The 14,409-nt window shown below is 40.6% G+C and overlaps 1 protein-coding gene across 3 annotated transcripts in view; it reads left to right on the top strand.

Annotated features, from left to right (window-relative positions):
• The window catches only part of OCRL (OCRL inositol polyphosphate-5-phosphatase), a 46,201-nt gene that overhangs the window by 21,668 nt on the left and 10,124 nt on the right, over positions 1–14,409 (top strand). For all 3 annotated transcript variants that reach the window (XM_031445713.2, XM_031445714.2, XM_031445712.2), the window contains exons 13-18: positions 1,475–1,586; positions 2,937–3,046; positions 4,430–4,565; positions 7,859–7,969; positions 8,604–8,769; positions 9,022–9,257. In XM_031445713.2, the coding sequence (XP_031301573.2) occupies positions 1,475–1,586; positions 2,937–3,046; positions 4,430–4,565; positions 7,859–7,969; positions 8,604–8,769; positions 9,022–9,257 (871 nt within the window). The remainder of the gene's footprint in view (positions 1–1,474; positions 1,587–2,936; positions 3,047–4,429; positions 4,566–7,858; positions 7,970–8,603; positions 8,770–9,021; positions 9,258–14,409) is intronic.

Below are 14,409 nucleotides of genomic sequence, written 5' to 3'. Positions count from 1 at the left end.
GCGAAAACTATACACTGATTTTAGTAGGGACAAATTGTAAAATGTCTCAATTTTAAAATATTGATTACTTGTTGAAATGACAGTAGTTTGGATATACTGAGTTCTCGCTTGTTTCTTTTACTTCTTTACATGCAGCTACTAGAAAATTTAAAATTAAATTTGTGATGTGCATCATATTTCTTCTGAATAGTGCTGTTCTAGACTTTTCTCCATGCACATCCAAACACACACATACTCATTATATAGGACCGTATTATCCTATTTATTGTGAATCTCTTTCCAAGCCAGTAAATATAGATCTACATTATTCTTTTTACTGGCTGTGAATCAATAAGAGTAGAGGTGGTGGAGACTTAAAGACACCAATGGATAATATGAAAGATTAGTGAAGAATGGGACTTAATAAGGGTAGAAACAGAAATCAGTTGAGGAATGGATTGTTAGTAGAAAATAATTAGTTGTAAGGAAATTAATACTAGTAATTGAAACCCTGAGAGAGTGATGAGATTTGGAACAAGTGGTTTGAGATGTGAATTAGTAGGAAAACAAAAGATAATTTAGGGGTATTAGAATCAGTAGAGAGTGGAGTAATTGAGGAAAGAGTAGGGAAAGGTAGCGATGTTGGCCTGTTTCCATGTTGTCTCAACAATTAGGATCATACGGAATTCTGTTTCACAGTGGTCAAACAAGGCCTTGACATCAGTGGTCATAAAGTTGCCCTGGAATTCCGTAAATTTATTTCCCCAGGATTCCATAAACTTCATGTTGCATTTAAGACTGGCAAAGAGAGACCCATCTAGAACTTGAGACAGCTCACAAGACAACCCATCTTGCTGTGGTAATTTCAGGTCTCCTCTGTGGGGCTCTCAGCACACCTAAAGGCCTGTTGCTGTGATTGGGGGCCCGAGGCTCCCGTGGCACGCCCTTCCCCATCCTGCCTGGGACTCGGACTGTGGATCTGGGCAGGGATAAACATCTCGGCTGCAGGAGAAAGCCCTGGACCAACATTTGCGAGTGAGCCCTGCCTGAGCGAGCTGTCACTTAGACCATGCAGAGTTTACTGGAGAGCCTGCGGAACATCAGGGCTCGGAGAGGCCGCAAACGTTCAGATTCTCTTCCCCTAGAGACCTGGCAAGCAGCCAGGCAAAATTTTGAAGCTAGTCCAGCAAACAAACTACACGCTTCTCTCAGGCAGTTAACTCCTTGGCTTCTGAACCCCACACATACACTGTATTTCCCTGGCTTTGTTTTCCATGTGTGGACTGCCCGCCCTCCTGCCTGTCTGTAATCCCTAGTCCCTTTCAGGTGTTGGCAGTGCTTGTCCCCAAAGGATAGTTATAGCTTAAACCCCTCGTCAGATAGTGATAAACGAATGCTTATCGGTAATCTGCCCATTTTTCTTCTCTCCATTCTCCTCTGGTTGACTTTTATGCTCATTACTGCTGCTTCTATTCATATATTTCTTGATCCCCAGTGTTGTCATCTGGTTGGGAGATTTGAACTATAGACTTTGCATGCCTGATGCCAATGAAGTGAAGAGTCTTATTAACAAGAATGACCTTCAGAGACTCTTGAAATTTGACCAGGTCAGTAAATTTTTATTTTATAGGTACTTTCCTTGATAGCAGATACAGTTGTTAGGTGGATGAGGTAGACCCATGGGAGGTGTATCTTACTCTAGAAGTAGACGGAAAGGTCTCATTGTCTGGGGAAAACATTGTGACTGGTGATGCAGTGAATACACACAAAGTAGGCAGTGCTTTTATTACACGCTCAGATGGGAGGAGAAGAGATACCGTTAGTGATGAAAGTAAATATAATGTTTCTTCATTAAGTCTTTATCAAGAAGAGATTTTGGAGATCTGTATAAATGAGTTGGAGAACGGGTGGGGTTAATTGGAGAACACTTCCTGGAGGAAGTGGACCTTCAGCTATGTTGATGTGGTTTGGCAGATGGAGCAGGGAAAGCTGCTCTATGATTACTTGGCAGGCTTAGCAACAGCTTGGAGGTAAAAGAGGGAGGCCCTGTGTGGGGCTTGGGAAGCACAGAAGAGAAGTTTGTCTGGGAAAAATAGCACACACAGTGGTCTAATGGGAACTGATTGAGAAGCTGGGGTTAGCTGGTTTATAGATGTTAAAACCTGTGGGAGAAGCATTGATTTGGTAACATTTATATAAAACTTGATATTCAGGAACCTAGTATTCTGTAAATTTGCCTTGGAACCTGGCACATGACTTGAATTTTTACTTCAGCATATGGATACTGGCTGCTAAAACTGAATGCTTCTTACTGAGGGAAGAAAATGTCTCCACTTGATTGGAATCTTTAAATCCTAATGTGAGACTTTTGATCTTCAGACATAGTCAAAATCCTGAAGTTTTGCAGTAGAATGGTTTTTACAGTGAGCCCTTCTTGGCTGTGTGTACCTTCACATTGAGGTTGGCTGGCCAACTTCTTTGCATTTCTTCCTCAGTCCTGCCTCCAAAGTGGGTACAGTTGGAGTAAGTTCTGAATCTTATGTAATACTGCTAAAATATTTGAGTGAGGGTAACTTTCAAAATGATTTCTAACTATTCACTGAATTTGGCTTTTGGAATTATCCATTCAACAGTTGTGTGCTTTTTTTTTTAAATTAAAATTGTGCTAACTTCAGGGAACTTATGATTATTCAGGTTTTGTTTTTTCATTTTACTCTGACCACTGTTAGCAATGAAAAGTTAGTAATGTACTCAAATAAGCATCCTTTCTGTGGGTAAGTTTAAGTGCTGTGGGAATGTCAAAATGTACTTCATAAGGCGCAGAAATTTTATGTATGTACTCTGACAGTTGCAAAAGATATGGAACCTAGATACTTAGAAATGGCTGATCAACCTGATTATCACCTATATTAAGATGGTGTTACCCTGCTTATGTGATACTTTTTTTCTATCTCTAGCTAAATATTCAGCGCACACAGAAAAAGGCTTTTGCAGACTTCATGGAAGGGGACATCAAGTTTATCCCCACTTATAAGTATGACTCTAAAACAGACCGATGGGATTCCAGGTAAGATAATGAGAAGCTCCTCATGAGATAGGTTAAGACCTGATCTTATTTCCATCTGTCTGTGTTGATGAAGAGCTGGGGAATGTTTAGGTCTCACCAGAAGCAGATATAAAAACATAATGTCTCAGTGCTGTTACAGAAGACTTTTTAATTCGTGTGTACTCACAGGTGAGCTTAACACAGGGCAGTATTAACTGCTCTGTCAGGCTGTCGAAGTTTTCTGGGCCACCTGCAGTGCCTTATTTTTATCACCTCAGCAGAGTTGCCCAAACTGTTTTTCAACTCTATCTCAGGGTACCAGAGGTGAAAACAAAGCGCCATTAAGGATTCTTCCAGCACAGCGGTTCTCAGTCCTGAGTACACATTAGAATCTCTTGGGGAACTTTTAAAAACAGCGGTGCCTGGGCTCGACCTCCACGGCTGCTGAAGAAAGCTGAGAACCACTGTCTAAGGGGCCCTGAGACTTCCTGATCACCCCTAGTAAAGTGCCCCTGACAGTACACGCCTGGTCTTCTCCCTACTATTTCTTTGTTTCCTATGGTTTCCTAGCTGACTGAGCCCAGAAGTCTGAGAGAAAAAGAATCCCTGGACATATTAAGCTTCTTTAGCCTCAGAGAGAACTAGGGTGGGGTGGGGAGGAGTCTGTATCCCTGTCCTCTGAGGGAGATGCTCAGCAAGTGAAAAGTGACTCTGACAGATCTTGTACACTTCGCCTTGTTTCTTCCACTCACCTGACTTGAGAGTCAACTGAATTCAGCTACTGATAAGAACTTAGTGTCACCATCTGGATCAGGTGTACAGGTGTTGCTTTTTTAATAGAGTGATAAATAGGCTTCTCCCTTCCCCTTGGTATTCTTATGGACTGTTAAATATTCAGACTTGCATGCTTAGATGTTAGTTCAGCTCGATTAGAAGAAGCTAGACTTGTCCATAGAAGTCCAGGTTTAAAGAAATCTCTACCATTACCCATCTCCAGTGATTAAGCCCAGTTTAGGAATGAAAGATTGGGTTTTTAGATTTTATTAATTGTCTATCTGTCATTGCATTTGATCAAGCAAATGAAGAAGAAGTGTTCTGAATATAATCCTGACCTTCAGAGGGTGTTTTAAGAAGGTTTAATGAATTTATTCATTCATTAGATAACTATTCACTGAGCACCTGCTTTGCACCAGATACTGTGTTAGGGGATGGGAATTCAGTGGTGAACAAGCAGGCACAGTCCCTTCACGGAGCTTGTGGTGTGGTGGGGAAGATGACAGTTGGGGCCATTAGAGAAGGAGAAGCATACAACAAGAGGGCCTAACTCTGGTCAGACCCAGTGTGGTAGGCATCACGTTCTTGTGTGGTATAGCCTCCTTCTAATTCCTTCTCTTTAATTTGCAGTGGGAAATGTCGGGTTCCAGCCTGGTGTGACCGAATTCTTTGGAGAGGAATTAATGTCAATCAGCTTCATTACCGGAGTCACATGGAACTGAAAACCAGTGACCACAAGCCTGTTAGCGCCCTCTTCCATATTGGGGTAAACACTTGTTTGTTCATTCATTCATTGGTTTGTGTAGTAAGTATCTATTCTGAGAGCATTATTTAGGCTCAGAACAGATCAGTAATTCAGTGGGCCATAAATGTTTCCGTAACCAAATAATCATTTGCAGCATTGAGAAGTTAGTGCCCTCGGCCCTCCTAAATGCTATCCATATGGCTCTTAACACTCTAGGCCTTTTACTGACTAGACGTTTCTCATGCTGCATAGCGGCTGGGGAGTAACCTTAGCCTTCTAAAGTCATTATACGTAAAGAAGAGTTCTAGGCTAGATCTTCAAGGATGTAGCTTCTTACCAGATAGATAGTAAGGAGGGGAAGCCCCAAAAGAGAGGTCCAGGTGGAGGGGTGGGTACGGCAGTGGCTCAGACTGGTCAGAATACAGCATTATCTATTACCTTAAGAGCATATTGTTAGTCCTACTAACTTAACTAGATAGTAAAGTCTTCCCCTCCAGGAGCACAGGTTTGAAAATTTTCTTTTATTCGATTGCATCCTGGGCTGTATTAATGGCCAGTTAGTTAAATTTTTGTCTCTGTTGTGAGTAAAGTTTTTGTTTTCACGTTGTGTTTTCTAACTGCGTGTTATTAGTATGCAGGTTTTATCTTGGGATCTTGTTGATTCAGTTTATTAAAGCTAGTATATTCAGATTATTTCTTGTAAGTTTTCCAGACCTGTGGTCATGTAATCTGTCAAAATCTATATAGTGCAGTGCTTGACAGAATGGATTTTATAGCTAGACTGCTTAAGTTTGCGTCCCAGCTCAACCACTTTTAAACTGTAACCATGAAAAATGTATGTAACATCTCCCTGTCCCTCAGTTTCCTTCTCTATAAAATGGGGATAACAATGGTACCTACTTATGAGGATTAATGAGGTAAGACATGCAAAGAGCATAGCAGGGTAAATTTCTTTCCTCTGTATATATGCTGATTTTCTTGGCTTCTGAGATAGGTTATCACCATTATGTCTTATCCTACTACTGTCTTAAAGGGGAATGACTTTGGGGCATTTCCTTTATGTACAAAGTTAGTTCTTGCTCTTAGAATAGATTCTAAATTTTATTGAGGCAATCATGACTTTTGTCCATCTTGAAATATTTTTATTGACCTATAGTTGGTTTACAATGTTATGTTAATTTCTGGCATACAGCATAGTGATTCAGTTTTATATATAATATATATATATTATATGTATATGTTCTTTTCCATATTCTTTTTCATTATAGGTTGCTCCAAGAGATTGAATGTAGTTCCCTGTGCTATACAGTAGGACACTGCTGTTTATCTATTTTATGTATAGTAGTTAGTATCTTCAAATCCCAAACTCCCAGTTTATCTTTCCACTCCCTGCTTCCTCCCCGGTAATCATAAGTTCGTTTTCTATGTCTGTGAGTCTGCTTCTGTTTTATAAATAAGTTCATTTGTGTCATTTTTTTAGATTCCTTATATGAGTGGTATCATATGGTATTTTCCTTTCTCTCTCTGGCTTACTTCACTTAGTATGACATCCCCTTTATTATTTTTAATGTGCATTAAGGGTTATGATCATGATAACCCACTGAGAAAAGCTTTGATTTTATTGGGTAACCACTCCAAATTTTGGACTGTTGGGCTTGCTATGATTGGAGGCTTTAAGAACCATGTTATATTTTTACCACTATTTGCATCAGTGACTGTTAACAAAAGGGACCAAGTGCTTGGTGACCAGTTAACTTCAGAAGACTTGCTGTGGGCTGGCTGAGATTGAGCTGAGATGGGGTTCCCACCACTGCACTTGTGGGTGGGATCTGTTGTATTGGTCCTCAGACTTTGGTGGACATAAAATTGCCGAAAGAGCTTTAAGAAATGCAGATGCATGGACCCCACCCCCTGCAGATTGTGATGAGTGGGTCGGGGCTTCTTTGTTTTTAAGACCTGCCCAAGTTGGTCCTGTTGCGTACCTGGTGTTTTGGAAAAGGTCTTAAATGCTAGAGGTCCACATATCACCTCTGCTCTTAACTGTGGCCGTGGGCAGCTTAGTCAATCTTTTTGTATCTCAATATTCTCCACTATGAGAAGAATAACCCTTGCTTTGGTATTCTCACAGGTTGTTGTGAAAATAAGATGGCTTATGTAAAATACTTTTTGAAATAAAGAGTTGCAAAGTGTTGTGAAAGTATTTTAAAAAGTACAAAATTCCTTCCAAGCTAACACTGCAGCAGGGACCCGGACATGCTCGGGGTTGCTTGCCGCTCAGCTCCCGCAGCATTGTGGTACAGACATGTGAAAAACGCCCCAGTCCGTGAGGCGCTGGCCTCAGCTTTGCTGTTCTTATTTTCTGCACTGGCTTTCCAGCCTCTACTGCATGCATCAGTCTTTTCTTAAAGTTGATTTTGTGAAGTTTTGTATTCTCAAAAGAAACTGGGATGTTAATAAGTGAAAATGCTATGTTAATTATGTTCATTTGGGGCATCGATTTGCATAAAGCTTTAATAGTTAAAAAAACACAGCTGTATCAGGAAGCTGAGCATGCTGTGTCAGATGGGAGGTTTTTTTGATCTGTTAGTCAGGTTGGCTTGTTTGTCTGTTGTCATGCTTTTACTCTAATCTGGGACATTTTGTATCAGCTGTTTTCTAAAATGGCCGTAGGGTTTATTTACTAGCAGACCTTTATCATTATATAACCTGAACATTGATATTATGATTCTTGGCAGTGTACGTAACAGCTAATAGAGTTAAATCTATTACTCATTTTTTTCTGCTGTTTCAGAACTTTTATGATCATTGTTAGAAACAGTCATAGGTAGGTTTTGACACTGTCAATTTGTGCAGCGCAGGAAATAATTTTTAGCACATACGTCACATTTTCTCCACCACCAAATAACAATGGAACAAGAAAATATTCTTCCCCAAAATTTATTATTGCCAAGCTTCTTAGCACAGAGATTTAACTTTTCCAAAAAGTTAACCAGTTAACTTTATCTTTATCTTCAGGTGTGTGATTCTGTCATGCTTAGTTTAATTTATGTCTGTTTTAATGACCTTTTAAAAATGGTTAGGCTCTTAGAAATATATACATTGAGAGTACATAAGACTAAAATAAGGATCTGTTTGGTTTTTTCAGGTAAAAATTTGTAGATGGACGAGATTTCAGGAAGTGTTTGAGGATGTTGTTTGAACCACAGTTTATTTGAAATCGTTTCTAGAATGACTGGTTTTAAACTGTTAGGTAATCTCAAAGGAAGATGAGCTTGGAGCACGTAAGACTGAAAAGAGGGCTCGTTTTCTTTCAGGTGAAGGTTGTGGATGAACGGAGGTATCGGAAAGTGTTTGAAGACATTGTACGCATCATGGACAGAATGGAAAATGACTTCCTTCCTTCCTTGGAACTCAGCAGGAGGGAGGTGAGCAGAAATACGCGGCCACCTGTCTGCTGGCCATCGTGGTGAGCACAGGAGACACCATGTTAGTAGGAGAAGGCGGCACAGCGAAGTGATGAGGGCTGTGTGAGCCCGAGGCAGACTGCCTCTGTCCCAGTCCCAGCACTGCCGTCTAGTAGATGTGTGACCACGGGCAGGTGTCTTACCCTCCAGAGGCACACTTTCTTTTCCTGGATACAGGGGTGGTTGGGAGGATTACCCGAGTCAGTACCTGTGAAGCTCTTCAGACAGCACCTGGCACAAAGTAAGCCCTCAGATGTTAGCCACTCGTATTTAATGTTTCAGAGTTGCTGGTTAATTCCTGTCTCAGGAACCAGGACTTGGTCATGGGATGAATGCCCTGACCCGAGGTTGGGTTATCCTCTTAGGATCCCAGGAGCAGAGTAGCCTAGAGAAGTAGCAAAAGCTGCCTAACTCCTCCTCTGCCGTCGTGAGTCTATAGTACGTGAGAGGCGATGGTGGACAGCTGGCTCGTTGGTGAATGCGTACACCTGGTTGATAATGACCTTATTCTTTATTCATATTCTCTATGGAATAATCCAACTGACTTACCTCCCCTACTAGTGATGCATGGTTGTGTCTGTCTGTTATTCCCCAGTTTGTGTTTGAGAATGTGAAGTTTCGGCAACTGCAAAAGGAGAAGTTCCAGATCAGCAACAATGGACAGGTTCCCTGCCATTTTTCTTTCATCCCTAAGCTTAATGACAGCCAGTACTGCAAGCCATGGCTTCGGGCTGAACCTTTTGAGGGCTACTTGGAGCCAAGTGAGTGTTCCCTTTACCATTGTCTCTGCTTGCGATGTACCATCTCCCATCCCCTCCCTTTAACTTCTTGTTTTCTAACCACACGTCTCTTACCTTCACTGTTATTATATCGGGGCTCCCTCTTTGGGGTATCCCATCTCTCCTTCATCACTTGATGGTTTTTTTAGAGGACACGTCTTCTGTGGGTTCTCGTCCCCTTTTTGCTTTTCCACTGGAAGTTTCTGGTACCATGTGGCATCTCTTACATTTCAGATGAGACCGTGGACATCTCCCTTGATGTGTATGTCAGCAAAGACTCTGTGACCATCCTGAACTCAGGGGAAGATAAGATTGAAGATATCCTTGTCCTTCACCTGGATCGAGGCAAAGATTACTTCTTGACCATCAGTGGAAATTACCTCCCAAGTTGTTTTGGTACATCCTTAGAGGCTTTGTGCCGCATGAAAAGGCCAATCCGAGAAGTTCCTGTTACCAAACTCATAGACTTGGTAAGAGCATGCTAAGACATGAATCTCCTTTAGGACAGAATTTTCGCAGTACTTAAGTGCCGTCCTCCTTGTCTCTGTGCTTTCTCTTTTGTCAGGGCTAGGGGAGGGGATGGATGGCAAGTGATAAATAAGAATAAGAATGTCACTTTACTCTAGCACGCCTTTCACTGGATTAAGCCTAAAAAGAAAGAGGAGAGGGTAATCTGTAATTGGCTCTTGTCAGGAATATAATATAATAATACGAAGTTCACTGAATTAGATTACAGCCTCCCTTTTCAAAAAGATAATGCTTACTTGTTACTCTCCTCATACTTTCAAGTCATTTTTGTATAAATTAGCATGTAGGTGAGGTCCAGGAAGTGGAGCAGGGCGGTGTTATCCTCATTAAGCGTATGAGAAAACTGAGGCACAGAGAAAATAACTTGCCCAAAGTGGAATACGTTAGTTATGAATCTGTCACCCAGATTTTCTGACTCCCAGTCCAGAGCTCCTCACAGCATCATCCTGCCTAATCCAAGTCAAACTTGGCTGCTTGTTGGAGCCTAGATCATAAGTGAACCTCAGAGTACCTGTCCCAGGACCCCCAGGGGTCCTTACACAAGCACAGGCCCCTCCACCACTCACCTCTGGCAACAGAATCAGAATCCCAGGTCGTGAGACCTGGGGATCTGCATTTTATCAGCATTCCAGATGATTATAATGTGCATTGAAGTTTGATACAAGTTTAATGTGACTCCCTTAAGAAAAGAAAGGAAGAGGATTTCCCTTCCCCAGCACCAAGCTATAATATCAATGTTCTTGTGGAGGAAATGCTTCGTATCTTCAGGAATGTAAATTTATTTAGTAATAAATTCATCCTATGAAGAACCTTTCTTCTAAAAGAAAATATTATCGGTTTTGTGTGCAGACCCCTTTGGGCTATCAAAGTATATTCTTGGCCTTTTACCAAATAAACTTAGCTGACGTGACAGCCCTGTGTTATCATCCCCGTTAGCATTGACGTTGGTCCTTTCAGCCTAGCCGAGCGGTGATGGTGTCATCTTGCGGGGAGGGCTAGACCGGCAGGCAGGCTGCTGGCTTGTCGGAGTGTGATCTGTTCTGTTGCCATGGAATTGTTTTAGCGATGACTCAGATGGCAGATTAAAACCCTTGAGTTCAGTCCCAGCATTCTTTCTTGGAATTATGACTGAGCATATTACCTCTGGTTGAGAGGACCAATTTCTTCAGAAATTCATATCCTGACATTCTGTTATTTTTCATGACACTTATTTTTCCTTCTACCACCATATTCCAATCTTTTAAATTTACTATTTCACCTTTTAGAATATTTTCTAAATGAAGTTGTTTTCCCCTTCCCTCCATCCCAAGCATAATTTCCCAGCTTTCCGTTTCCCGACTTTCATTATGAAAATGGCAGATGTGCAGAAGAATTGAGAGAACAGTACGTCAACACCCACATGCCTTACACACATATACAAACGTATACTTTTTTTTTTGCTGTGCCATTTGAAATTAAGTGGTGATGTGTCACTCCACCAGTGAACACTTCGACCTGCCTCTCTTAAGAAGAAGTATCATTTCTATGTAAGCACAGTGCCATTATTGACACCTAAGAAAACTAGTCCGTCGGTATTGAGATTTCACCAGTCATCCCAGTCATTTCTTTTATAGCTTTTTTAAAGCCAAGATCCAATCTGGATTCATGCAGTACATTTGGCGAGGTCTCTGCAGTCTCTTTTAGAGAACAGTTGTCTCATTTTTTTCCTTTAATGACATTGAGTTTTAAAAAGTCCAGGACAATTGTCCTGTCAAGGATCCACCATTTCCTAAATTTGTCTGATTATTTCCTCTTGGTACTTTTTAAACCTATCTTTTTGTGATTCCTCCTCTCACCTTGTTTCCTATAAACTGGAACCTCTTGGTAAGAGTTGGCAGAAGCATTATACTACCCTTTACTGTAATTGTCCCATATTAACTAAAGTGACTGGAAGGAGGCTCAACCAGCATAAACTATTTTATTTTATTTAAAATATTATCAGGTAATTCAGCCACATTTGACCATGAATAGGAAGTAGCCAAAAATTTTAGTGGAGTTAGTGGCTCTGTAGGAAGCCCTTTTTCTTCTTTTTGTATACAAATGATTCAAAGTTTAAAAAAGTAGACCCCTGATCATTTTTTCATTACAGAATTGCTGAGTTGTTTTTAAATTGTATGTGTGTGGTCACCATTTATTCTGTTAAAGCTTCTATTTTGTAGGATTTAGAGTTCTGATTCTTTTCACAGCCCGTTGCACTTAGTTATTATTAAATTCCTGTATCTCATTGATGAGGAAATTATCCACATTAGTGCAGGGCAGTAAACAAGAGATTGAAGATTATCTGTACCCAGGTTGTAATACCTTCCCACTCTCTTTTGGCTTGATTTTGGCCTTCTCAAATGCTTTCTTAGGTTTGTTTGTTCATGCTTATTACAAGCCCCAAGATGATATTTCAGATCCCGTGAGACAATGCTGTTCATAATGGTACCTATTGTCCTCTTTTGTATTATTTACTGAAAAATTTGGATGAAACCAGAAATGAGTTCAGTGCCTGTGTTGACTGTCCATGTTCTGGTTCAGGAAGATTCTTGTGCTACATGCTCTTCCTCCCAAGTGCAGAGTGAAGTAACTGGCATAAGTCCTTTTCATTCTTCCTGCCCTGCTCAATGACAGTGACTGCCACGACTAGAACCGTTGGGATTAGCACAAGTGGCAAACAGAGGAGAATCTGTTTGTAATTATCTTTGTTCTTTTCCAGAATTTAAGATAGATTTTTCTGGTTTATTAACTGGCATATCAAGTAGCATATAATCATCAATATGTATTCATTGTACATTGTATACGAAGTATTATGGAGTTTATGTGGGTTCTTGTGATTTATTGGTGATGAAAGTTTACTTGTATGTACAATATGGCTAAATTCTAAATCAAGGTTAATGAAGAGTTTGGTTAGAGATAATCTAAACATTAACCATCTTTACTGGCTAATGTCCAGTGTGTTTGGTAACTCAATATTCTGGAAAGTCATTTAGAATAAGAATTTTGGCGCTTATAATTTATATTAACTATAGATTCCTTTCCTGTGCTGTTTACTCAAGCCCTTATATGCTATAAAAGCTTATTGATTGATCAGCTAATCTCTGTGAAAATTAATCTCAGAATCAGCCTGTTTTGGCTTTAGTGAATGTTTGATGCATATAGCATTAACATGACTAGAAATAAGTTCAGCACACAAGAATAAAGTGAGCTAGGAAAGTGATTTGGAGTTTCTCATAGAAGTATTTTAAGTCAAGTCCAAGTTTTTAAGAAATATGTATTAATATACTAGGTGAGCAGGCTCTTCCAGGCATGGGGACATCATGAATAAAGGTTAGAAGGTGAAAGTGAAAAGACCACATATGAAAAAGTGTAAGATTCCCCTGGGGAGAGTAAAGGAGAAGGATAAGGTGTATGAAGCTGGAGAACTAGGATGGGAGCAGGGGATAGAGAGTCTTAAAGTCAACAGATGAGTTTATCCTGGAGCCAGAGGGCATCTAGAACCATCGGAAGTCTTTGATGAATAGTGTGAGGTTGTAAGTTGGCACAGTTGGAGGAACATTCTGGTTTGCATGTAGACTGGACTAGTGGAGAGGTGACCAGGCTCGGACCCACCAGATCTAGTTAAAGGTTTGGCTTGTAAATACAGAGATGAAAAAAGTTGACAGGTGGATGAGGGAACAAGCTATATTTGCTTGGGGGCATGTTTATTAGGAGGTCAATATCAAAAATTTGAAATAACAGAAATAATTTGGTGAGTAATTTGTCCCCAGTCATTCCCTCCATTAGATGTTTACTTTGTCTTACTGATCTGACCACAATTTTCTTACCCTGTTAGGTGTATGGTTTCTGTTTCTTTTTACATTTCACATGAATGACCTCTAGGAAGGTCTAGAACTTCAGTATCTATTCAGTTTTCTATTTTTTGTTTTTAAATTTGAATCTGCCTCCAAATGATTCTTTTATACACTATTTTGGCTTCATTTACTACTGGGAGAACTTGCAGGGTGGCTGTTATGTGAAGAATGATTTGCAGCATATTCATAGGTGCCAGGATTGCCCTGCTGGAGAATCCTGAACTCTTGCCCTTTTGTAATGTGATGAACACGTAGCCTTTTGCAGAGAGTAGGGAAGTCAGTGGAACTAAATGATTAGTAGCAACCTCACGAGAATGCTCTTTATTAGTGGGGGCTAAGTGATATTTCTATTTTCAGAGTTGAACCTAGTGTTGAAATAAATATAATTTACATCTACTGTCTGCCTGGGGCCAGAGAAGTAACTCTCAGTGTAAATCTGCTGCCCCTTCCTTCACCAGTGTCAAAGTCCTTTTAATTCTTCATTCAGAGTTTTCTCTTGTATCCATTCATTTTTTTAAGATGCTGTTTTCCCATTATTAGTGAAGGTGCTTACTCTCCTGCTTGACCTACCTCGGCAGCCTTTTAACCGTTCCCTTCACCTCAATTTCCCTAGCCTTCTGTTTTTCCTCTTCAGGGCTCTCAGACTGATCTTTCTGTAGTAGAGCTTTGGGGCCTATCACTTCCTTGCTTAAAGGTAGACATGTGGCTCCCGCATGCCTGCTGAAGACATTCCAAATTGCTTTACCTGTCATTCACGGTCTCGCAAAGTCTGACTTCAGCGTACCTTTTTAGATTTATTTCCTGCTGTTTTTCTCAATATCCCTCCATGCTCCCCACGAACCAGATGACTAGCTTTTCCCTAGTCTCACCTTGTGATTTGCCTTCTCTCCACCTTTGTTTCTTTCTGCCCTCTTCCACTTGTAACATCCCCACCCCATCTCTACCCTTTAAAATCCTGTGACTCTTTTAAGGGCTAGTTAGGTCATGTCTCCATTGTGAAAAGTCCCCTGACAGCCCCAGTTGAAAGCCATCTCTCCTTCCTTTGAGCCCCTGTTTTTGTTTGTTTGTTTGTTTTAACCATTTATCAAGAACTCATATTGGTGAATTGGAGTACTACCAGGCCATAAATTCAGGGCCTCCTTACCTCAACTCAGTTGGAAACCCAAGTCAAGGACCACGTCTTTCCCTTCCATGTAGCCTCATTTTTCATACACCCTCAACC

The sequence above is a fragment of the Camelus dromedarius genome, chromosome X (assembly GCF_036321535.1).
Source record: "Camelus dromedarius isolate mCamDro1 chromosome X, mCamDro1.pat, whole genome shotgun sequence".
Classification (NCBI taxonomy): Eukaryota; Metazoa; Chordata; class Mammalia; order Artiodactyla; family Camelidae; genus Camelus; species Camelus dromedarius.
The sequence above is the reverse complement of the archived record's forward strand: the minus strand, read 5'-3'. Positions and strand labels throughout refer to the sequence as shown.